The 25,175-nt window shown below is 53.8% G+C and overlaps 1 protein-coding gene across 3 annotated transcripts; it reads left to right on the forward strand.

The window, feature by feature from the left end:
- Window positions 1–90: 90 nt before the first annotated feature.
- On the forward strand, window positions 91–24,845 carry CACNA1F (calcium voltage-gated channel subunit alpha1 F). 3 transcript variants are annotated; one of them, XM_028113459.2, is made up of 48 exons: window positions 91–152; window positions 1,869–1,886; window positions 2,266–2,371; window positions 2,594–2,733; window positions 2,979–3,121; window positions 3,214–3,366; window positions 3,975–4,171; window positions 4,281–4,384; window positions 5,127–5,317; window positions 5,561–5,644; window positions 5,758–5,851; window positions 6,023–6,049; window positions 6,200–6,360; window positions 7,289–7,514; window positions 8,581–8,788; window positions 8,888–9,008; window positions 9,124–9,205; window positions 10,108–10,153; window positions 10,344–10,395; window positions 11,274–11,433; window positions 11,620–11,749; window positions 11,947–12,006; window positions 12,136–12,242; window positions 12,334–12,421; window positions 12,858–12,965; window positions 13,053–13,105; window positions 14,099–14,245; window positions 15,045–15,246; window positions 15,345–15,503; window positions 16,309–16,419; window positions 16,660–16,743; window positions 17,572–17,592; window positions 17,800–17,928; window positions 18,280–18,345; window positions 18,604–18,695; window positions 19,157–19,316; window positions 19,544–19,671; window positions 19,952–20,048; window positions 20,237–20,339; window positions 20,606–20,707; window positions 20,876–21,006; window positions 21,252–21,386; window positions 21,660–21,829; window positions 22,748–22,873; window positions 22,975–23,102; window positions 23,211–23,323; window positions 24,122–24,319; window positions 24,615–24,845. In XM_028113459.2, the coding sequence occupies exons 1-48, from the start codon at window positions 91–93 to the stop codon at window positions 24,843–24,845; spliced, it is 5,754 nt and encodes a 1,917-aa protein (XP_027969260.2). The 3 variants fall into 3 exon arrangements, with proteins under 3 accessions (XP_027969260.2, XP_027969258.2, XP_027969259.2); XM_028113457.2 differs by having other exon boundaries at window positions 91–115; window positions 1,634–1,886; XM_028113458.2 differs by having other exon boundaries at window positions 91–115; window positions 1,634–1,886; window positions 5,127–5,284.
- Window positions 24,846–25,175: the final 330 nt, after the last annotated feature.

The raw sequence follows: 25,175 nt of genomic DNA on the forward strand, positions 1-25,175 counted from the left end.
CTATGGCCCCGCCCTGTGACCTTAATCTCTCTAAAGCTGGGGGAAAAGAGGGGGGCTGTGTGCAGATGGCTCTTCAACCTCGAAAGGAGGATGTCGGCATCTGAAGGCGGGAAAGGTGAGAGCAGCCTTCCACCCCTGCAGACCCTTGGAGCAAGCCTAGGCTCTGCTCTACCCTCTGCCCCTCTGCCCCATCTATTGCCCAACAGGACCCCACCCCCAGAGAGCCACCAGGGGACCAGAACCACATCAGCTTGTTTCCACCCCAGCCAGCACGAAACATAGCCCTACTGCCACCTAAATCCTGACGCTCGGCCTGACTCAGACCCTGCCCCCATGGCCTCCCAGCCCCATCCACAGCTTTAGTTCCCAACTGAATCCCAACCCTAATCCTGGCCCCAACCTCCATCCTAGTGCCCACCCCAAGTCCAATTCCAAAGGCAACCCCAAGCTCAATCCTAACACGAACCTTACCAAACCAGAAAGCGAACCCCTGTTAGAGTCGAAACTCCAACGTAGATACAGCCCACTCCAACGTAGATACAGCCCTTAGTATGAGCTCTAAGTTCATCTAACTTCAACCCCAACATCTAGATATCAATACTGTTAATGAGTGGTCTCTGACTCTCCAAAAAGAGCGCAGATCAATTTTTAAGGACTAAAGAGAGAGAGAGAGAGAGGGAGAGAGAGAGAGAGAGAATGAACACATTTGATCGTGGCAGTAAGTCATGAAGGCTTGGAGTCAGAGATTGCATATGTTTGAATCCCAGTTCAGGCACTTCGTCAAATCACCTCCCTTTTTGCATCAACTTCCTCACCTGCAAAATGGGAATAATACTCTGTCCCAGACATTGTTCTGAATGCTGAACTCACTTAATCCTCACGACGACTCTACAACATAGGTACTCTTTTCTTTCCATTACACAGATAAGGAAACTGGAGCTCAGGGAGGGTGCATAATTTTCCCAAGGCTGAACACAGCTACCAAGTGGTCGAGTCAGGATTTCAACTTCAGGCTCCAGGGTAGCAGGGACTGCGGGTCGGCAGTGCTTGGTGTCCTGAGTGGGTGAGGAGCCTAGACACCTCCCCCCATACTGCCCATCCGACACTGGGGATCTTAACCAAGCCAACCTACTGCCCTTCAGAGGCTAGAACAAGGCCACAGGAATTGGGAATGGTTTTAGCTGGAAACCCCAATGCCAAATTCAAATCCCATCCAAACTTAACTTTAACCCTAACCTTGATCCTAATTCTAATCCCAACTCAAACGCCCCACTCCTACCTGTATTTAAATCCAATCCAAAATCCACCATTCGAATTTAACCCTAAATTTGCCTCCAGCTATAAACTTAATCCTACCTCATGCCAATTTAAACTCCTTACCAAGTCTAACAGCAAAGCCTACTTTACTTGGAAATGTAATCTCGCCCTCCCTTCTCTACAAATTCTCTCTACCCCCAATCAATTACAACACCAACTCTTACCCCCCAGCTCTTAACTCAGGCATGCCCCCAGCTCTCCCTAATTTTACATGCTCTTCTCTCCTTCCCCCAGACACAGGGATGGGATCAGGAAGGAGGCAACCATGATTGCCCCAATACCCCCCCTCCCTCCTTGACTCGGTTTCTCCACACAGACACCACCCCAGAGCCCAGCCCAGCCAATGGGGCAGGCCCCGGTCCTGAATGGGGGCTGTGCCCTGGGCCTCCAACATCGGGGGGCGAAGAAACCAGCGGGGCGGCGGGCCTGGAGACCCCTAAGCGAAGGACTCAGCACAGTAAGCACAAGACGGTGGCAGTGGCCAGTGCTCAGCGGTCACCCCGGGCGCTCTTCTGCCTCACCCTGGCCAACCCCTTGCGGCGGTCCTGCATCAGCATTGTGGAGTGGAAGCATCCTGGAAGACCAGGGGCAGGGCTCAGGGGTGAGGGTCACCAGGGTATCAAGAGTCAAGGATTAGGTTAGGGCTAGAATGGAGGAAGGCTGAGGTCACTAGGGATCAAGAGTCAAGAACGGGATTAGAGGGTGAGTTGAGAGAGGTGGAGGCACTGGGAGGAGGAGGAGTGTCAAGAGTCAAGGACTAAATCAAAGCAAGAGTTGGGATGGCTAAGGTTTCTAGGGGGTTCAAAGTCAAAGCCTTGGTCAGGGCAGGGGTTGGGAATGTCAGGGCTGGTCGCCTTGGGTCAAGCGTCAGCATTGGATGGGGAGGGCCCCAAGGGAATGTGGGGAGGCTGAGACCTACCCGCCTGGGTCCTTGACTGTCCACCTGAGGCCCTTCGACATCCTCATCCTGCTGACCATCTTTGCCAACTGTGTAGCCCTGGGGGTCTACATCCCCTTCCCAGAAGATGACTCCAACACTGCCAACCACAACCTGGTGAGGCTCGCACAGCCCCTCCCCACCCCAAGCCGGATACAGCCCCAGTAGAACCACACCACAACCCTTCAAGCCCCCCCATCCCCGCTCCTCGCTGACTCAGATGACCCTCTCCTATCCAGCCAACCTTAGATCCCGGACTATGCTTCCCTTCCCCGCCCCCCCCAAGCCCCCCCTAAATAACCCCCCACTCTCCCGCCCCGCCCCCGGCTCCGCCCTCAGGAGCAAGTGGAGTACGTATTCCTTGTGATTTTCACTGTGGAGACCGTGCTCAAGATTGTGGCCTATGGGCTAGTGCTCCATCCCAGCGCCTACATCCGCAATGGCTGGAACCTACTCGACTTCATCATCGTTGTGGTCGGGTGCGCGTCTGCAGGGGACACCCCCACCTTAGTTCAACTTCCTACCCAAGGCCCGCTGAATTCGGGGCTCAGGGAAATATCTGCTTCCGACTGCCCCCATTTGGCAGCCAGAATCAGGAATATTAACATATTTTAAACTTATTCGCACTTCCAGTTACGGGGACCTGTGCTTTTCTGAGAAGGGAGGGGTGGAGGGAGGTCCCAAGGCCCGACCTCGGCCTCCTCATCCCGTGCTACCCCATCAGGCTGTTCAGCGTGCTTCTGGAGCAGGGCCCTGGTCGGCCGGGGGACACCCCGCACACCGGGGGGAAGCCGGGGGGCTTCGATGTGAAGGCGTTGAGGGCGTTTCGGGTGCTGCGGCCACTGAGGCTGGTGTCTGGGGTCCCAAGTGAGTGGCACGCCGCCGCCGGAGGTTGGAGGTGGGGGAGGGGCGACGGAGGTGGGGTTAGGCCGACCTAGCTAGCCCCTCTGTCCTCACAGGCCTGCACATAGTGCTCAATTCCATCATGAAGGCCCTGGTGCCGCTGCTGCACATCGCACTGCTCGTGCTCTTCGTCATCATCATCTATGCCATCATCGGACTCGAGCTGTTCCTTGGACGCATGCACAAGACATGTTACTTCCTGGGATCTGGTCAGCCATTCCACCCCTCCCGGGACGGGACACCCCCCTCCACTGGTTCCTAGGCCCCCCACCCTGTTCTCAGAAAAATCCACTCAAATCCACAGGACTCCACCCCGAGGCTCAGGCTCCACCCCCCCAAGATAACAAGCCTCCACCCCTTTATTCAAGACTCCGCCCTCAAACCCGGGCTACAGCCGCCCTTTTGCTAATAGCTCCGCCCCGTCACAAGACTCCACCCACAGGCCAAGACCCTACCGGGCGCTGGACTCCATCCTCCAGAACTGGTCCCAAGTTCTCAGGCCCTTTATCCAGACTCCCGCCCAAGCCTTGCGCCCGCCCTCTTTTCAAAACACCCTTCCCAATTCACAAGACTCCTCCCCCAGGCTCACGGCTCACGGTTATTTACAAGATTCCACCGCAAGTTTTACAGTTCCACTCCCCAGATACCTGTAGTTAGGACTCAGAATCCTGATCTAGCAGAGTTAGGAGCTTACAGCTGCCCTCGATTGAGAAGAATCTCGAACCCTGAGTTGAACTTCTCAGGTGGGCAGGGCTCCAGGGTAGCAGGCACTGTGGGTCGGCAGGCTTCAGAACCCAAAGCTCCAGTCTTCCCACAGACGTGGAAGCGGAGGAGGACCCGTCGCCCTGCGCGTCTTCGGGATCCGGGCGTGTGTGCACCCTGAACCAGACCGAGTGCCGCGGGCGCTGGGCAGGGCCCAACGGGGGCATCACCAACTTCGACAACTTCTTCTTCGCCATGCTGACGGTCTTCCAGTGCGTCACCATGGAAGGGTGGACCGATGTGCTCTACTGGGTGAGGTGGACGACGGGCACACAGTGCGAGACTGCACCTGCCTTTCCTCCCTAAGCTCAGGCGAGAGCATCTGTGTATCCTGAGAGATGCATGTCCTCTCTCTCCCCAGATGCAGGATGCCATGGGGTATGAGCTGCCCTGGGTGTATTTCGTGAGTCTCGTCATCTTTGGGTCCTTCTTCGTCCTCAACCTTGTGCTTGGTGTCCTGAGTGGGTGAGGAGCCTAGACACCTCCCCCCATACTGCCCCTCAGCCCCTGTCCCATTTGTTTTCTTCCTAGCAAACTCCTAGGCATCCTTTCAGAACCCATCTGAAATACCCCTTCATTCGGTCAGTCAACGTCGAGCATCTACTGTGTGCAAGACACCATTCTAGGAATGGAATAAAAGACAAAAATCCCTGTCTTCCTGGATGTTACATTCTGGTGGGGAGAGACAGATAATAGCAACATACACAGCAGATTGTGTTTTTGCACACCCACACACCCCACCCCACCCCCCCCACATATGTGTAGGGGGTTGTTGAAATTTTTTCTTATTTCAAGTAGGCCCCACGCCCAATGTGGGGCTTGAACTCACAACCCTGAGCTTAAGGGTCCCATGCTCTACCGACTGAGCCGGCCAGGCGCCTCACATATGTAGTGTTTTATACGGAATATGTGCTATGGAAAGAAAGGAAGCCTAAGGATAGAAAGGGGCAAATCTTGCAATTACAGATAGGGACAGTCAGGACAGACCTCCTTGAGGTGTCATCTGAGTAGAAATGTGAAAGAGATGAGGGAATGGGCCGTGTGGATATCTGAGGAAAGGGGGCTCCAAGCAAAGGGAACCGCCAGTGCGAAGCTAGAATGTGCTTGACATATTCCAAGAACAGCAAGGAGGCCAGTGGGGCTGGAGTGGTGAAGGCAAGGGAGCCAGGGTGCTTCCCCCACCTAGCTCTCCAACTTCTTCCCTCAGGGAGTTCTCCAAGGAGAGGGAGAAGGCCAAAGCACGAGGGGATTTCCAGAAGCTGCGGGAGAAGCAGCAGTTGGAGGAGGACCTGCGAGGCTACCTGGACTGGATCACTCAGGCAGAGGAGCTGGACATCGAAGACCCCTCAGCTGACGGCAACTTCGGTTCTATGGCCGAAGAGGGCCGGGCCGGCCCCCGTAGGCACCCCCAGTCAGGCCCATTCCCTGCCCCACATATGCCTCACATGTGGGCTACCCTCCTGAGACCCCACCCCAACTGGCAACAACTCTGGGCCCAGCCCCCAGTTCCAGCCTAGGACACAGAACACCCTTCCCGGACTGTACCCAGAGCAAAGACTCCAAATAACAGCCCCACCCACGCACCCACGGCCCTAACCCGGCCTCGGGCCACACTCCGCAACTGTCCTTCCCGTCCCACAGGGCCCCAACTGGCAGAGCTGACCACTAGGAGACATGGGCGTCTGCGCTGGTTCAGCCACTCCACCCGCTCCACCAGCAGCCATGGTGGGGGTCCATCCAGATTGGGGAGCGGGCTGGGATGGGTAGAAGGAGGAGCAAGCCAAGGGGGGAACCCTGGGGTCTTCGTGTGCTGACCTCTATTCCCACCCTGCCCGCAGCCAGCCTCCCAGCCAGTGACACGGGTTCGATGACAGAGACCCCAGGCGATGAGGAAGAAGAGGAGGGGGCTCTGGCCAGTTGTACACGCTGCCTGTGAGGGCCCCCAGCCCTTGGCCCCCTGGCCGGCCCAGAACCCAGTCCAGACCCCAACCCCCATCCTTACTTTACCCTCTAACCTTGGCCCCAGCCCCTGACCTCCAACCCCAGCCACTGACTGCCCTTTAGTCCCTTATGACGCCCACCTTCCATCCTCCTCTTTTCCAGAAACAAGATCATGAAAACCAGGGTCTGGTGAGTTGGGAAAGTTACGAGACTCTTGGGCCCCCGGCTTTGTGTGAGCCCCACCTCCAAGTCCCCCATGACCACCAGGCCACCCCACCTGAGCCCCCCAGGCCTGGCTTAGGTAGCTGATTTCAGCCAGGGGGCTTGCCTTTCCCCCAGCCGCCGCCTCCGCCGAGCCAACCGGGGCCTCCGGGCGCGCTGCCGGCGGGCTGTGAAGTCCACCGCCTGCTACTGGGCCGTGCTGCTGCTCGTCTTCCTCAACACGCTGACCATCGCCTCAGAGCACCACGGGCAGCCCGTGTGGCTCACCCAGATCCAGGGTGCGCCCCCGCCCCCGCCGCCAGACTGCCAGCCCTCTTCCCCAGCCCCCAATTCCCTCCACCCTAGAAACCCAAATCCAGGATCTCTGGGGTTCCTCAGACCCCCAGACGATGCCTTCCTGCCCTAATCAACGCGGAAACCTTAGCCTGTCCCACCCCACCTTGTAGCTTACACTTCTGGAGCACTTGCTGTGTGCATCAGGCTCTGTTCTCAGCACTTTGAATGTACTAACCCAATTTCTCTTCACTGAAACCTTATGTGAAGCAAGTACTAAGGCACACAGTACTGAGCACCAAGCTACCGAAGAATTAAATGATTAATCCCAGGACTTGGCTAGTGAGTGGCAAACCCAGGCAGGTGGCTCCAGAGTCCAGAATCTTAACTCCACACTGTCTGGACAGGTTAACCCCTCTGTGTCTCAGTTTCCCCATCTACAAAATGGGGCTAGTAATCGTATCCACTTCATGGGGTGGTTGGAAGGATTAAGTGAGTTAAAGGGAAAAGTGCTTCGAACATGGCTTGGTCCACATAAAGCTAACATTTTAGAAGTGTTAGCTCTTACTGTTATTCATTTTAATCTCAACCCCAACCTGAATACTGAACACATTTCTGACCCCCAAGCCTCAAACCAGCCTCAATCCCAACTAAACCCCAGACTCTTAACACTACCTTTGAAGTGGAGTTTTCCTGGACTCATAGAGGCTGACCGAGGCCCCCACCCTGATTCTGCCCCTCACCCCAGTTCCAAGCCCTCCAAAACCTCACCCACTCTGACCTACAAACTCACCCCAATCCCTAACCCTCGCCCTACCACCAGCCTGTGTCTGGCCCGATACCAGCTACCCCAGATCACCCCATGGCCCCTACTGCCCTACACGTCACAGAGGAAACTGGCCAATCCAGTCACCTCTGCCCCTCTCCCCATAGAGTATGCCAACAAGGTGTTGCTCTGTCTTTTTACGGTGGAGATGCTTCTCAAGTTGTACGGTCTGGGCCCCTCTGCCTATGTTTCTTCCTTCTTCAACCGCTTTGACTGCTTCGTGGTCTGTGGAGGCATCCTGGAGACCACCCTGGTGGAGGTGGGCGCCATGCAGCCCCTGGGCATCTCAGTGCTCCGATGTGTGCGCCTCCTCAGGATCTTTAAAGTCACTAGGTGCGTGGGGCAGGGGAGGATTGGGGCCCCAAGCAGAGCCCTAACAGCCCCCTCCCCAGCTCCAGTGACTATCTGCCTCACCATTCATTTAGCAAATATCCACTGAGTGCCTACCTCGTGCCAGGCACTCTTCCAGGCCCTAGAGAAACACCAGGAATCAAAGCAGACACAAGTTCCCGCCTCATGGAGATTATTTTGAGAGAGAGAGAGAGAGAGAGAGATCATGAGTGGGGGGAGAGGGGCAGAGGGAGAGGAAAAGAGAGAAAATCTTAAGCGAGCTCCACGCCTAGCTCAGAGCCTGACGAGGGGCTCGATCTCACAACCCTGAGATCATGACCTGAGCAGAAATCAAGAGTCGGATGCTTAACCGACTGAGCCACACAGGCTCCCCTCACCTCGTGGAGATTAAAGTCCATTGGGGAGGGTGTCTACTTCATTTCCATCCCCTTCCTCAACCTCAACTCCAGCTCAAACATTATTCCCAGCCCCATCTCTGAACTCACCTCCATACTCATCCGCAACCATTACACCATCTCCAACCCCAACCTCTAGCCACTCATCATATGCAAGCTCATCTACAGCCTCAACACCCAATCCCAAGGCCAACCCCAACTCCAATCTCATCCCTAACTCGAAGCCAATCCCCATCACTAACCACAACCCCAATTCCCTAACTCCTAACCAGTAGCCTATCTCCAGCTGCAACCCCAGACCCAGATCCAGTCTCATCCTTCTCCCCTCTTCTATCCCAACCCTCAACCACAGCCTTATCCCCAACTCAGTCATCTGAAACCCCAAATAGTCTCTTAACCCCTAACCCCAATCCCAGTCCCAACCTGAAACCCAATTCTAGCTTCATCAACTTCCATAAAATCTCTCATTACACCCTCAATGCCCACCCTAACCCCAAACTTAACCTTCCCCTCACGTCTTATCTTCACCTCAACCCAACTCCAAAGCTCATTTTGACCCGGCCCACCCCCAGCGCATTGCAAGCTGGAGTCCTGCCCTGGCTTCTGACTCACCACTAGACATGTCAACCCCGCCTCTTCCATCTCTGCTGCAGGCACTGGGCATCTCTGAGCAATTTGGTGGCATCACTGCTCAATTCAATGAAATCCATTGCATCGTTGCTGCTTCTCCTCTTCCTCTTCATCATCATCTTCTCCCTGCTTGGCATGCAGCTGTTTGGGGGCAAGTTCAACTTTGACCAGACCCACACCAAGCGAAGCACCTTTGATACCTTCCCCCAGGCCCTCCTCACTGTCTTTCAGGTGGGGTCTGGAGACCATGGGATAGGTGGGTCGGGTGGGGAGGGGGGAACCATGGTGTGGGAGGGCCCAAAGAGCTTCACAGTGAACTCCCACCCCCAGATCCTGACAGGTGAGGACTGGAACGCGGTCATGTATGATGGTATCATGGCCTATGGTGGCCCCTTCTTCCCAGGAATGCTGGTGTGTGTCTATTTTATCATCCTCTTCATCTGCGGCAACTGTATCCTTGGAGCCTTGAGGGGCTGGGTGATGGTAGAACGGGGGGTAGCTAAGGGGATGTGGGCAGTCCACAGGCAGGCTCCTTCTCCATCCTTTGCAGCCTGAGCTCACCCCAGACATCCTTCTGAACGTGTTTCTCGCCATTGCTGTGGATAACCTGGCCAGCGGAGATAAAGGGACTGCCAAGGACAAGGGCAGGTGATGTCTGGCTCCGCCCCCAAGACAGTCTCTCCCTGGGATCCCTACCTGGGTCCCCACACATACATCCCACACCACCAGAGATGCCTCGGTCACCCTGGCAATCCATATCCCCAGATCCAACCTGTCGGTCCTTATTCATTCAACATGCATTCATTGATCACCTACTTTGTGTCAGGCCATGTTCTAGACACTGAGGAGATGACAGGGGTCAAGGTATACAGAGTCGTCGCCTTCACGAGGATGACATTCTATTTGGGGAAGGCAAACAAAATACAAACAAATGAATATATAACATAATTAAATATATGTTAATGATATATAATGAAAAAAAGAAAATGGAAAAAAAGAATAGAGAGAAATGGAAGTTGCTGTTTTGGTTAGGGTAGTCAAGGAAGGCCTTTACACAGAGGTGACAGTTGAACAGACACCCAAATGAAGTGAGAGAGTGAGCCATGAAAATATCTGGGGGAAGAGTGCTTCAGACAAGAGGACAGCAAGTGCAAAGGTCCTGAGGTGCACATTCAGCACATTCAATAAAACACCAAGGAGACCAGTGAGTCTGGAGTGGGGTGAGCAAGGAGGAGAGTGGTATGAGGTGAGCTCAAATGGGGCAATAGGGAGACACCATTGGGGACATTCTGGGCCATGGTGAGGACTTTGGTTTTTGCTCTGAGTGAGTGGGAGCCATGGGAGAGGTGTGAGCAGAGGAAGAATGTGCCAGACTTAAGATTTAACAGGATCCCTTTGGCCACTGTGAAAAGAACAGACTGTGGGAATGAGGGCAGAAGCAGGGAGGTTCTATGGGACCTCAGACAGGTCTGTTCTGATTGCATTGACGCCCCCCCTCAGCCTCGCCTATCTGCCGTAATCCTTAGCAATCACTCCCCTTTCTCTCACAGGGAGAAGAGCACTGAGGGAGCTCTCACACAGGAAAATGGAGTGTTGGTGAGTTAGAAGCCTGGGCACTGTCTACACCTCCCATTACCACCAATACCTGTCCGTGTGTGTGTGTGTGTCTTTAACTCCCATCCTGTGCCTGTGCATCCTTCCATTACTCTGTTCCTTCCGTGCCTCCCCTGGGTCCATCTTATAGTGTCTCCCCCAACATCAGTGACCCCCATCTTTCTGTCCCCAGGTGCCTGGTGGGGAGAATGAGGAAGAGGAGGGCAGAAAGAATGAAGGAGCAGGCAAGTGGGCAGGGCCAGGTGGAGGAAGTGTGGGACCTTAGAGACAGCACCCAGACAGAGCTCTTGACCCCTGAGATCTTCCTTTCTGAGGAGAAGCCTTTTCCGAAATCATCTTGAAAGTAATGGGCTTGATCACAAAGGATGAATACCTACCATTTACGTTCACATGGATGAAACTGGAGGGTATTATTGTAAGTGAAATAAGTCAGTCAGAGAAAGACAGTTATCATATGGTGAAACAAAAGCAATAGCACAGAGGATCATAGGGGAAGGGAGGGAAAACTGAATGGGAAGAAATCCGAGAGGGAGACAAACCATGACAGACTCTCGACTCTGGGAAACAAACTGAGGGCAGTGGAAGAGGAGCTGGGTGGGGGGATGGGGTAGCCGAGTGATGGGTATTAAGGAGGGCACATGATGTGATGAGCACTGGGTGTTCTACGCAACTAATGCATCATTGAGCACTACATCAAAAACTAACGATGTACTATATGTTGGCTAACGGAATTTAAATAAATAAATAAAAGTAATGGGCTTGGTGTGGCCAGCAACATTTGGGACGCTGAGATTAAAGAAGAGAAACACTTCTGTTTTACTGCAGAACTTCTCAGAGCCTTTATTACAAAATAGTGTGTATTGGATTGCAAGGATGGTGATGTTCATTCAACAGACATTTCCTGAGCTTCTACTGTGTCCTGCGCACTGTTCTAAGTGCTGGAGACACAACAATGAACAAAACAGACTAAAATCCCTTCTCTGAGGAGCTGACATTCTGGCAGGGAGATAGGAAGAATTTGCCACGTGACAAGCACTATTCTAGGTGCTTTACATAGGTTTTCCAATTAATTGTCTGTCTTTTGGTCTTCTTCTGGTGCCAGGCATGGAGGAAGAAGAGGAGGAGGAGGAAGAGGAGGAGGAGGAGGAAGAGGAGGAAGGAGGCGCAGGGCGTGTGGAACTCCTGCAGGAAGTTGTCCCCAAGGAGAAGGTGGTACCTATCCCTGAGGGTAGTGCCTTCTTCTGTCTCAGCCAAACCAACCCGTGAGTGCTGGGAGTGGGTGGGGGGCCGAGGCAGGAGGGGCTGGGGCAGGTGGAGGGCCAGGGAGCAGCCAAGCCTCTGGCGGGGCGCACGGCCTGATGCAAAAGAGGCTGAGCTGTCTCCCTTGGGCTCTCCCAATCAACTCTGTGGTTCTGGGTTCTGACCACAGCCCACTCCCCACTCCCCAGGCTGAGGAAGGCCTGCCACACCCTCATCCACCACCATATCTTCACCAACCTTATCCTCGTGTTCATCATCCTCAGCAGTGTGTCCTTGGCCGCTGAGGACCCCATCCGAGCCCACTCCTTCCGTAACCACGTGAGCCTTTGGCTGGGGGCTGGGGGAACACTCCCAGGGGTGTCCTAATGGGCACAAGGAGAGGGAGGGAAGGAGAGGGAGAGGGAGGGACAGCGAAACTTACAGAAAGGTATGCATGCGTGCATGCATATACACACATACCCTTAGGATTCCTCTCAGCTATGACTCAGTGGCTTCCCCTATTTCTCACCCCCCAGATTCTGGGGTACTTTGATTATGCTTTCACCTCCATTTTCACCGTGGAGATTCTACTAAAGGTAATGAATAGGCCCCCAGTCATACCCCCAGTTGCCCCAAACCACCCTGCACCTGCCCCCACAGCCCACCTCTCCCTTTTTCCATACCCTCCTCCCCTCTCTAGCCTGATACCCCTCCCCTTCCCCCAGATGACAGTGTTTGGGGCCTTCCTGCACCGAGGCTCCTTCTGCCGTAGCTGGTTCAATCTGTTGGATCTGCTGGTGGTCAGCGTGTCCCTCATCTCCTTTGGCATCCAGTGAGTGACCCTCCCCACCCCCTGCCCATTCCATTCCTCCCAGAGCAGAGGCCAAACCTGGGCCGGGGACTGAGGACTGACCCTTCCGCAGCTCCAGCGCCATTTCAGTGGTGAAGATTCTGAGGGTACTCCGAGTACTGAGGCCTCTCCGAGCCATCAACAGGGCCAAGGGACTCAAGGTAACCCGACCCCACCCAAACCCACAGGACCCATACCCTGCCCCACTCCTAGGGCCAGGATCTCCAATCAGACTGGCCTTTTGCACGGATGCATGACCACACAGCCTGGACCCAACATGTAACCACCCATCCCGGGCCACTGATCTCGTGGCCTGACCCATGTTCCTTACAAGTGACTATAAATTCCTTACCCATGGCCACATTTCTCTGACCCAAGTTCCTGAAATGCAGCCACATATCCCTTCCCGGTAAACATTATTCCACATGGCCCTGACCCATATCACTGCCCCTTGACCACATGGCCCTGACCACATATCCCTGATCCATGACCAGATGTCCCCAGCCCAAGTGCCTGAGCACCATCTACACCCAGAATCCCTACCCCCTGGCTGCTGTGGCCTGCAGTCTCGTTAACCATATTTGTGGGTGCCTGCAGCACGTGGTGCAGTGTGTGTTCGTGGCTATCCGGACCATTGGGAATATCATGATTGTGACCACGCTCCTGCAATTCATGTTTGCCTGCATTGGTGTGCAGCTTTTCAAGGTGAGAGGAAACACTGGAGGGAGGCCCGGGCACGGGTCAAGGTGGGGAGTAAGGGGTGAACCTGCCTGACAAATATCTTCCCTACAGGGGAAATTCTACAGATGCACTGATGAAGCCAAACACACCCCCCAAGAATGCAAGTGAGTGCCCCAAACCCTGCCCTTCATGGAGCTCGGAACCCCTCCCAAAGGCCAAATAGGCCCCTAGATCTCACCAAGTCCCCTGCAACCCTTAGAGCTTCCTCCCAAGAACTGCAGAGACTCCCTCAGTTTTTATCAAGGACGCCCAAACCCCCTGAATTCCCCAAGGCCCCACAATACACCCCCAGAACTTTCCCAAGAGCTGCAGAGGCCCTCAGATCTCACCAAGCCCTAAGAGACCCCCCCAGACCTCCCCAAACCCCTCTCCACATTCTCCAGAGTTACCTACATTCTACTCTGGACCCCCCAGAGATCCCCAAACACTCCCCCCACCCATGGCCACTGCTACGAAGTCCCAGGCTTCCTTTTTGAAATTCCTGTAGAAGGTAGTGTTTAAAAGCATGGGCTTTGAAGTCAGGCATTCCTGGTTCAAATTCATCTCGTGAGACTTGGGTACATTTCTCAACCTTGCTGAGTCCCATTTTCCTTAACTGAAAAATGGGGATGAAAAGAGTGCCGATCTCACAAGGTTGCTGCGAGGAGTAAACGAGTTACTACTTGGAGTGTGTATTACAATGTAAAGTTTCTACATGTAAAGCTAAGCACAGTGCCTGGCATATACTTTGGGCTGATAAATGTTGATTATTAGTATTACTTTTTCCTGGGAGGTGACGATGATGATAATGGTGGTGATAGCTAACATATATGGTACCAACTATGTGCCAGACACTATTCTCATTGAGTGACTTAACCCTGTAACAAGCCAGGAAATATGTTCTGTTAGTATCCTTATTTCATAGATGGGGAAAACTGAAGCTCAGAGAGGTTAAATGCCCAAGGTCACCTAGCCAGTAAATGGGGGGGGGGCAGGATTTGAACCCGGCTATCCAGCCTCACCACTATGGCCTGCTGCCTCCATGCTGGAGACCCCAGTCCTCTTTCCCCAACTTCCCACCCCTGCTCACCCACCCAGCCTGTCTGCAACATCCACAGGGGTTCCTTCCTTGTCTACCCTGATGGAGATGTATCACGGCCCCTGGTCCGGGAGCGGCTCTGGGTCAACAGTGATTTCAACTTTGACAATGTCCTCTCAGCCATGATGGCCTTGTTCACTGTCTCCACCTTCGAAGGCTGGCCTGCGTAAGGAGCAGGGCCCCAGGGATGGGCAGGGGACAGGGCAGGAGTCTCTAGGCTGGGACGGATGGGAAGGTGCCTTGGGATGTGATAAAGGTCTCTTGAGACTGGATAGGGTTTTTTGAGGACTGGTAAGCATATCAGAGGACGGGGTGGGGGTCCTCCAGAAGTTGCTGGGGGTGTTTTGGGGACTGGGTAGGGGGTGTCTCTAGGAAGGCTAGAGGTCTCTGAGGAAGTCTAAAAAGGACTGGGTAGGATTTAGGGGGGGGACCAGGTAGAGGTCTGGAGGGGGGCACTGGAGGAGGTCTCAGAGGAGACGGAGCTGGAGATTCAGGGGTTTTCAGAGAGCTGTACAAGTCTTTGGGGTTCTAGTCGAAGATCTTTGGGAAGATGGAGCAAGGAAAGCAAAGAATTCAAGTTGATGGGACATGACTTAGAGATCTCAGGGGGCTTGTGGGTGAGTTCTGGGGAGCTGCATGGGGATCTCCAGGCGCCTGAAGAAGGGAATTTAGGGGTCCATGGGAACTTAAGGGATTTGGGGGTCTTGGAGGACCGGGGTGGGGATTCTCTAGAGGGTTGTATGAGAATCTCTGGGTCTCCAGAGGGCTGATACAGGAGATTTAAGGGTCTTTGAGGTTAGGTGGGGTCGCTTGGGGTATGCATGGAGGTCCCAGGTGGTTAGGTCAGGGGATTTGGGGCCTTTGGGGTGCCAAGCAGGAGATTCTAGAGTGTCTGTTATAAGGTGTCTGGGGACAGGTCTCAGGGGGCTTGGCTATCTCCTCACCTACTCCCACTGGTTCCCCAGTCTACTATACAAGGCCATCGATGCAAACGCAGAGGACAAGGGCCCCATCTATAATTACCACGTGGAGATTTCAGTGTTCTTTATTGTCTACATCATCATCATTGCATTCTTCATGATGAACATCTTTGTGGGCTTTGTCATCATCACCTTCCGTGCCCAGGGCGAGCAGGAGTACCAAAACTGTGAGCTGGACAAGAACCAGGTGACCTCTGGCCCCTCACCTTATGACCTCCAACCCCTCCCCACCACCCCCTTGCCTTGGGATCCCACTGCTCACTCATGCCCTGCACCCATATGCAGCGCCAGTGTGTGGAGTACGCCCTCAAGGCCCAGCCACTCCGCCGCTACATCCCCAAGAACCCACATCAGTATCGTGTGTGGGCCACTGTGAACTCTGCTGCCTTCGAGTACCTCATGTTCCTGCTCATCCTGCTCAACACGGTTGCTCTAGCCATGCAGGTCTGAGCTCCCCACCCTGACCCCTGCCAGACACCTTACCCTATTCTGTCCACACAATCCTTTGGGAACCATTAGGAGTGCTTTAGGCTGCAAGTAACAAAACCCCCAACTGACAGAGACTTAAGCTATAAAAATATTTGCCACATTTCTTCAAATCTAAGGCCAATAATTGGAAGTTGCATCCTGACTTAAGAGATATAAGAATGTGGGGATAATGGCAGGTGACCATTGTAAGTTGCCATTGATTGTGAAATGCACCCCAATTTCAGAGATTCCAAATGTGAAAAGATGTGCATATTGGAGTCAACAAAATATGGTAGCTACCTCACATAACAAGAAGTGTAGAGGTAGGCTGTTTGATCATTGTTCATCAGGTATCCAGGCTCTTTCTCCTCCACCATTCTTAACAAGCTGGCTTTCATTCTCATGATTGTTGCTTCATGGTCACAAGATGACTGCCACAGCTCCAGGCATCAAAACCACATTCAAGGCAGGAAAAAGGAGGGAAGGTTGCACCAGGGAGCTCTCCTCATTTAAGCCTTTTATTGGAGAGCAAAAATAGTTTTCACGGAAGCTGACTTCTGTTTCTGTCTCACTAGTCAGAAGTAGCTGCAAGGAAAGCTAGGAAGTCGAGAGCTGGACTTTCCAATATCCATATTGGGATACAGACAGTGTGAGGGTTTTGGCCAACGCACAGTGCTACCACGTCTCCAGACTCACCTCAGTCCAAGCCAGAAAATATTTGGTTGGGGGTGGAGAGGTCTCTGACTCAGGCTCTGTCCTCACACCTGGCTTTCTCTCCCAGCACTATGAACAGACTGCTCCCTTTAACTACGCCATGGACATCCTCAACATGGTCTTCACTGGCCTCTTCACCGTTGAGATGGTGCTCAAAATCATCGCCTTCAAACCTAAGGTGCCCTCCTTGCCCTAGCCTCACCTGCACTGGGTGAATTCCTTGGGGGTGGAGCTCATTGCTGAGCTCTCGGGGGGCAGCCCTTGGTGGCTGCCCCTGCTCATGAGACCAGGGAGTGAGAGGGATCCAGATGCAGGCCCATCATGTGGTCCAAGTTGGGCCCTGCCTCTACGATATCCCCTACCACTGGCCCCCTATGCTAGCTTGCTAGCTCTAAGAAGACTTTTTTACTGCCTACAGCATTACTTTACCGATGCCTGGAACACATTTGATGCTCTTATTGTGGTGGGCAGTGTAGTGGACATTGCCGTCACTGAAGTCAACGTAAGGACTGGCCTCTCCACAAGCCCAACCTTCCCCCACCTCAACCCCAGGGCTTTCTTTCATATGAGTAGGTGCCTCTCACTTACCTCCACCCTATTCCTGAAGACTCAGTGATCCTCACTCTAGCTCCATATCTCCCGAGTCCCTGTCGGGTTTAGCCAAAGTCCCCCTCCACCAGCTCCCTTATTCCATTTGCAACCTATCCTCTGGCTCTGCCATCTCCTAAAACAACTCTCCTGTTATTTCTGTTATTTCCTTCATTGCTTCTATATCCCCTCCATTGGCTCCATCATCTCCACCAACTCCTGCTTTGGCTCCATCGTCTCTTCTGGCTACTTCATTGGCTCCATTTCCTCCAACGACTCCACTGTCTCCGACACTGGGTCTTTCACGGCTCTGTCATCACCACTGACTCCACCATTGGCTCCATCATCTCCTCCACTGGGTACTACATGGCTCTATCACCTCCATTGACAATGGTGCTGGTTCCATGTCTCCATCACCGGCTTCTCCATTGGGTCCTCCACCGGTTCTCTAATCTCCATCATCTCCATGAAACCACTGACTCCATCATTTCCTCCATTGGCTCCACTGGTTCTCTGCCATCATTTCATGTACTCTCTCATTTCTCTTCTGCCCTCATTGCCAACTTTTCCCACAACCATCTTGATCCACTACCATATAACCTTCTCCATCATCCCTTGAATAATGACTCTACCATCATCCCCCATATCTGCTACATCGTTTCTCCCTTTGTTCCTGCTCCCTTCGGGCCTGTAATCTCATCCTCTCCTCTGTCACCTCTGTCTTGGCCATATCTCCCTTCAGAACGGTGGTCACCTTGGCGAGGTAGCCCCCACCTCACAACAGGGACTCTATGCTTCTTTCCACACCCACCCTCCCTTCCTTTCTTCCTGAGAGTCCTTAGAAAGGTTACCTGACCATCCTGGGGCCTGAGTTCTGAGGGATTTGGGGACTGGGAGGGCCAAGACATGAGACAGGGAGGTGGCTGGGGCAAATGTAGACTGATCATACCTACCACACTCCCAACCTCAGAGCTCTGAGGACAGTTCCCGCATCTCCATCACTTTCTTTCGCCTCTTCCGAGTCATGCGGCTAGTCAAGCTTCTCAGTAAAGGTGAAGGAATCCGCACATTGCTCTGGACATTCATCAAGTCCTTCCAGGTAACCCCCACCCATCCCTTTGACCACCCCTCACCCCCATCTCACACCTCTCAGTCTGTCCCTTTACCACCCCAAGAACTACATCTCCCAGTGTTCCATACCCATCTGCAATTTACCATTTCTGGTTTTCTCTATTTTTCTAGGCTCCCAGTTCCCAACATGCCTTGGCCTCACTGACCTTATTCTATTGTATTTAATACCGCGTCCACATTTGGGAGACACTGGTAGTCACAGGCACTTTGGGGATGGGCCACATCTCTCTGCAGGCTCAGGCTTGAGGGAGCAGTGTATTCTGGGGCTTACGGTTCTCTGCCTGGACCTGAATATCTATCCTCCTCTCCACCCCCATAGGCCTTGCCCTATGTGGCTCTTCTCATCGCAATGATATTCTTCATTTACGCAGTCATTGGGATGCAGGCAAGTGGGGACCCTAGGGAGCATCTCTCAGGCACTCCTCTGCTGAGGGGTGTTGGGTAGGAATTCACCTACAGTGGGGGGGTGGGTTGAAAGACAAGCTGGATGACACTGAGTCAGTCCGCACGTCTGTGAAATGGGATCAGCAGTGCCTGCAGGTCAGGGTTTTGAGGATCTTTGGAGTATTAGAAGTTGTGAAATGGGTGACAACCTGTGGGGGCATGGGTTTGCCCCTCTGACACATGCCCTGTGCACCCACAGATGTTTGGCAAGGTGGCTCTTCAGGATGGCACACAGATCAACCGAAACAACAACTTCCAGACCTTTCCACAGGCTGTGCTGCTTTTGTTCAGGTGACATCTACGCTCCCTCCACTGTCATCTTGGTCCCCAGCATGCCCTTGGGTGCCCACACACCCTGTCTGGGCCCCAGAATGCCTGAGCTGTAGAAATAACAGGGCAGCATGGGGCTTTTTATTTTGCCTGAGACCTTTTATGGCTCTGATCTGAAGGATCTTGTGTAATAATCTAGCCTCAGCCATCCTTTTTCTAGCTGTCAGGTATATCCTCTTCTTAAGCCTCAGTGCCCTATCAGTAACATGGGGACTGAAATGGGGATACCCGATGAACATGACTGTCATCATCATGGCCACACCAGCTTTTAAAATATTGAAATGCTGTATGGAATCGATCGGTGCCAGATGTAACCCCTGGCAAGAAGTGGATCATCTTCTCACCCTTCCAGCTCCCCACAATGCCACTTGCCATGACTTCATAGCCTCCCCTCCAGGATGGCCCCCTTGTGTGACCCCCAGGTGTGCCACCGGTGAGGCATGGCAGGAGATAATGCTCGCCAGCCTTCCCGGGAATCGGTGTGACCCTGAGTCTGACGTCAGCCCTGGCGAGGAGTTTACCTGTGGTAGCAATTTTGCCATCGCCTATTTCATCAGCTTCTTCATGCTCTGTGCCTTCCTGGTGAGGACGGTTTCCCCACAACCACCACCACTGCCATGGGGGCTGGCCCTGAGGGGTCTGGGGACAAGGTGGGGAGCCCAGGTCTTCAGAGCGGGTGAAAGGGCTGGTCTGATAAGATCAACCCAGGGACTCGTGACCCCATAACCATAAGTTTACCTCAGTGTCCCACCAACCCCCCACGCCTGGCTCTGCCCTTCACCTAACCCCCACTGTTCACTGGCCCACAGATCATAAATCTCTTTGTGGCTGTCATCATGGATAACTTTGATTATCTAACCAGAGATTGGTCCATCCTGGGCCCTCATCACCTTGATGAATTCAAGAGGATCTGGTCTGAATATGACCCTGGAGCCAAGTATAGCCTATAACCACAGAACTGGGATTGCTCTGCCCCACCCAGTCCCCCAGCCCCAGAACCTCTGACCTGTACCTCCCATTACCCAGTCAATAGATGCCTCAAGGTTCCCACTGCCTCTGACCTCTGTCTTCCCCAACTGCCCTCGGATTCTTCCCTGGCAGGCTGTGGGTTGTGGGGCAGGGTGGGGGGAGTTAGAGATGAGCTGGTGGAGTCTTCAGAAAGGGATAGAGGTATCTCCAATCCAGCGGTGCCTCCCACCCACCCCCACCTGTCTCAGGGGCCGCATCAAGCACCTGGATGTGGTTGCCCTGCTGAGACGTATCCAGCCCCCCTTGGGATTTGGGAAGCTGTGCCCACACAGAGTGGCCTGCAAGGTCTGTGCCCCTGCCCACGCCCCACCTCTGAGAGGGCTGTCCACCACATGGCAGGGGTGGACAGGGACCCTGTCTTGGGTGGGGAGGGTGTGTTTGGTTTTATCTTCAAAGGTTTCTGCCCCTGGGCATCCAATGTCTTCATCCCTGGCATTTGCTCAAAGTGGGTTCCATGTCCCTGGTGTGTATAGAGACTTGTGGCGATGAACATGCCCCTCAACTCAGATGGGACAGTGACATTCAATGCCACACTCTTTGCCCTGGTTCGGACATCCTTGAAGATCAAGACAGAAGGTGCATGGGAGGGATGGGGAAGGGGCAGGAGCAGGAGGGCCACTGGGGAGGATGCAGGGATCAATCTCATTGAGTGACGGGCCTGGCTCCTGGCTCTGAACCTCAAAATGAGTGACTTTGGCTTCTCCAGGCCTGTTTTACCACCTGTTCAATGGGGGTGGTGTGTTGACTGCGGTAGAAGCTTGTGAAGCCCCTTCCAACAGGGAAGGAGTGGCTGTGAAGGGCTCCTCCTATTGGCTCATGCCCCACATCCTCTCCTGATGCAGGGAACCTGGAACAAGCCAATCAGGAGCTGCGGATTGTCATCAAAAAGATCTGGAAGAGGATGAAGCAGAAGCTGTTAGATGAGGTCATCCCCCCTGCTGACGGTGAGCTAACTCCACCCCAATTCCTTGAGCCCGTCCAAATGTCAAATGATTGCTCACCATCACAAAACTAGTACTGGATGGAGTGGGGGCGGCGAAGGAGAGTCTATGCTGTGGGTAGGGGGAACAGAGGACCCCTATATCACCTTGCTTCTTCTCCCTTGCCCCCAGAGGAAGAGGTCACCGTGGGCAAATTCTACGCCACATTTCTGATCCAGGACTACTTCCGCAAATTCAGGCGGAGGAAAGAAAAGGGGCTTCTAGGGAGCGAGGCCCCCTCAAGTACCTCCTCTGCCCTTCAGGTCTTCAGAGAGGGGCCTGGGTGGGTGGGAGTATGTGGGAGCACTGCGGCTGAGGCTGACTGCCCTCTGGATCTCGTGGAACCCATGTCACAGACGAGGAAACAGAGGTCCCAGGACTCACAGAGGGTCAGGGGTGGCTGAGGGACCCTTTACCGCACCCCACACTCCTGCATGGGGAGCAGGCTCATGAACGGGGGAGTTTGGACCCTGAGCTGCCTTGCTTCCCTATTTTTCTACCCTCACAGGCTGGTCTGAGGAGCCTACAGGACTTGGGTCCTGAGATGAGGCAGGCCCTCACTTGTGACACAGATGAGGAGGAGGAGGAAGAGGGGCAGGAGGGAGAGGAGGAGGAAGACGAGAAGAACCCGGAAACGTACAAAGTGAGGGCAAGTTTTCACCCTCCTAAGGAACTGGATTGTAAAAAAGACTCCTTTAATTCCTTACGTGCCTTTGGGGAAGAGGCCCCCAGAGAAGCCCCCCTACAACAGGCAAACGTTTACTTGATATGATACCTACCATCCACTGTTGGAGGGTGAGACCCAGATTCAGCCCCTAGGGAGGTCACTGGAAATAAACTCCAAGTGACTTGTGTCACTGACCAAGTGACTTAGATGTAACATGAATGGCAACATTCAGCCCTGTGAATTCCACAGGCCCCAATGGGCTCCCAGCCCCCATCTCGCCGGAGCTCTGTGATTTCTGTGTCTCTGCCTGTTGGGGACAGACCTCCAGACTCACTCTCCCTTGGGCCCAGTGATGACGATGGGGGGGCTCCCAATTCCAGACAGCCCAGCGGACCCCAGGCTGGATCCCATGGCCACAGGTATGGTCAAGGGTCTGGTGGGATATTGTAAGGGAAGGCAGGGACTAGCCGCTACATGGGGGAAATTCAGGGGCAAGGGGGCCTTTGAATGGAAATTTGGGAAGGATGGAAGGGACCCAAGACCTCAGATGGGAACAGAGGGTAAGAAGGGATTCATATGAGAAAGGCAATGCAAAGGTTTAATACAAAAAGCACATAACACGGAATTAAATGAGTTTCAGTTCAAATCCTGGCTCTGCCATTTGCTAGGTGACCTTGGGCTAGTCACTCAGTTTCCATGGTCCTCAATTTTGTCACCTGTAAAAGGGGAATGATAACAGCACTTACCTCATGGGGATAATGAAAGAAGGAAGTGAAGTCACACCTAGCGTTTACAGCCTCCTCCTTGCCTCCCCCCAATATAGCCCCAGTTCCTGTGTTGATGGTGTCTCTTCAACAGGCCAACTTTGATTTTTTTGAAATGCTGAGTCCTTCCCATGAGAAACATCTATTAAAAGAAACCCCATGTTCATTTTAAAATGATGACAGTTTGGGGCACCTGGGTGGCTCAGTCAGTTAAGCATCTGACTCTTGATTTCAGTTCAGATCATGATCTCAGGGTCATGAGATGCAGCCCTGAGTCGGGCTCTGCACTCAGCGCAGAGTCTGCTTGGGATTCTCTCTCTCCCTCTTCCCCTGCTCCTCCCCCAGTCTCTCTCTCAAATAAATAAATATATAAATAAATAAAATATTAAAAGATGATGACAGGTTAATTTTATATTATGTGAGTTCTCCCAGTTGAAAAAAAAAAAAACTAAACTCAAAGCCCAGTGTTTCTGTAGGGGATGGGGCATGGAACAAGAAGGAACCAGGAGCCCAGGGCCACATACTAGGGGGACCTGTGGGGGGATCTCGTCTAACTTGCTTCACTTTCCCCAGGAGAAGCTCTGGGGGTTTCATTTTCACCATTCCAGAAGAAGGAAGTTCTCAGCCCAAGGGAACCGAAGAGCAGGAGAATCAGGATGAGGAAGAGGAAATCCCCACCAAGGACTCTGGCCATGACACGTAGGATGACCCCATGAGCCATGTGCAGGAGTGCAGGACTAATGGGACCCCATCGCCCACGCCCAGGCCTGAGCTCACCCCCAGCCCTCTCTCCTGCACAGGCTCTCCTACCTAGACGAGCGGGCAGGGACTCCCCCGCGCCCCATCCTTTTGCCACCCCACAGACCCCAGAGATACCTGGATGGGCACAACGTACCACGCCGCCGTCTGCTGCCTCCCACGCCTGCAGGTAAGAGTGGGCATGGATCCTGGGGGCCCCCCCAAGAGCAAACAGGGCAGAGGGCTGGGGTGCCATTGACATTCTTCTTTGCCCTCCCATGCCTCCCCCCACCCCCAGGTCGGAAGCCTTCCTTCACTATCCAGTGTCTGCGGCGCCAGGGCAGTTGTGAAGATTTACCCATCCCAGGCACCTACCATCGTGGGCGCAACTCAGGGCCCAGCAGGGCGCAGGTGAGGTGGGGAATGGGGTGCTGAGGTCTGGAGCGGTGGAGTTAGCCCAGGCTGAATTCATCAAACATATCACATGTCTTCTGAAGAATGGGGCACGTATGAATTCACAAAAGCAAAAGGGGGGCAACCCTCTCGGGTCCCCTCCCTCTTTGGGAGTTCAATAAACTTTGCTTTGCTGCCCACCAAAAAAAAAAAAGAAAGAAAGAAAGAAAGAAAGAAAGAAAGAAAGAAAGAAAGAAAGAAAGAAAGAAAGAAAGAAAGAAAGAAAGAAAGAAAGAAATGAATTCACAAAAGCCTCACTGTACCTGTGAGATAGGTACTGTTGTTAGTCCTAATTTACAGATGCGGAAACTGAGGCCCAGAGAGGCTTACCCAAGATCACACAGCCAGTAAGTGGCAGAGCTCAGATTTAAAGCTAGGTCTTCTATGCTCTTGAATAAACTCAAGTCTGATTTATACGCATTCAGTTTGATTCCAGTTGTGTTCGGAGGGTAGGCGGTGGTAAGAGGTAGGCACAGGGGGCGCCTGGGTGGCTCAGTCGGTTAAGCGACTGCCTTCGGCTCAGGTCATGATCCCGGAGTCCCGGGATCGAGCCCCGTATCGGGCTCCCCGCTCGGCAGGGGGTCTGCTTCTCCCTCGGACCCTCTTCCCTCTCGTGCTCTCTGTCTCTCATTCTCTCTCTCTCAAATAAATAAATAAAATCTTTAAAAAAAAAAAAGAGGTAGGCACAGGGATGAGTCCTAGATCCTCATATGCCCCCCATCAGTCCTGATCCCCCTGATGTTTATTCTGGTCCAGGGTTCCTGGGCAACCCCTCCTCAAAGGGGTCGGCTCCTCTATGCCCCGCTGTTATTGGTGGAGGAGGGTGCAGCGAGGGAGGGATACCTCGGCAAATCCAGTGGTCGGCTGCGCACCTTCACCTGTCTGCACGTGCCTGGAACCCACCCGGACTCCAGCCATGGCAAGAGGGGCAGTGCTGACAGCCTGGTGGAGGCTGTGAGTCTAGAAGGGACGTGGGCAAGAGGGATGGGGGAGAAGGGGAGGAAGTGGGAGCTTGGGGAGGAGGGAAAAGCCCCCCCCCAACCCTCCGGTCTCTGCATTGTGCGTGTGATTGTCTGTCCCTTTGCTCTGCGACTTCTGCTCAGCATGATGCGTGTGCACCAGTGTCCCCAGTGACTTCCCTGCACGCCTTCACGGATGATGTATCATCTATGTACACTGAGCCCTCTGTGCACACTGCTTTGATTCCATGCTGTGCCCTCTCCAACTCCGATGCCATCTGTACCCCCAGGTGCTCATCTCCGAGGGCCTGGGCCTCTTCGCCCGAGACCCACGCTTTGTGGCCCTGGCCAAGCAGGAGATTGCGGATGCGTGTCGCCTGACACTGGACGAGATGGACAGTGCCGCCAGTGACCTGCTGGCTCAGGGGACCAGCTCCCTGTATAGTGATGAGGAATCGATCCTCTCTCGCTTCGATGAGGAGGACCTGGGAGACGAAATGGCCTGTGTCCATGCCCTCTGAATTCCCACCCTTCCTCCACTGCTCAATAAACCTCATGCCCTCCCTTCCCCAGAGGGAGACAGGCACGGACCACAGCCCTGGATTTCGGTGTCTTTGTCCTGGGGGCCTGGGGCTGCCCAGCGCCCCCCAGGCATCCATCCCCTGCTTCAGCCCTGAGCCACTGCCCACACACGAATATTTCCAGAAACCAGGACAGCCAGGCCTGATTATTCAGCGTCAGGGAAGGAGGGAGGAGGAGGAGGAAGAGACAGCAGCCAAAAAAAGCTGGAGACAGAGTGGAGGTGGTGGGGGAGGGGGAGGGGACCGGACAGAGATGGAGGGAGGCGGAGG

The sequence above is a fragment of the Eumetopias jubatus genome, unplaced genomic scaffold (genome assembly GCF_037043125.1).
Source record: "Eumetopias jubatus isolate StellerSeaLion01/CBP00866 unplaced genomic scaffold, mEumJub1_p1.0 scaffold_11, whole genome shotgun sequence".
Lineage (NCBI taxonomy): Eukaryota > Metazoa > Chordata > Mammalia > Carnivora > Otariidae > Eumetopias > Eumetopias jubatus.

What these genes read in the sequence shown, in the direction of transcription:
- CACNA1F (XM_028113457.2), top strand. Translation starts at nt 91, where the DNA reads ATGTCGGCATCTGAAGGCGGGAAAG. An exon ending in GGACCGATGTGCTCTACTGG is followed by an intron (nt 4,172 to 4,280) that starts GTGAGGTGGACG and finishes CTCTCTCCCCAG; the next exon opens with ATGCAGGATGCCATGGGGTA. An exon ending in GTGAGCTGGACAAGAACCAG is followed by an intron (nt 15,247 to 15,344) that starts GTGACCTCTGGC and finishes ACCCATATGCAG; the next exon opens with CGCCAGTGTGTGGAGTACGC.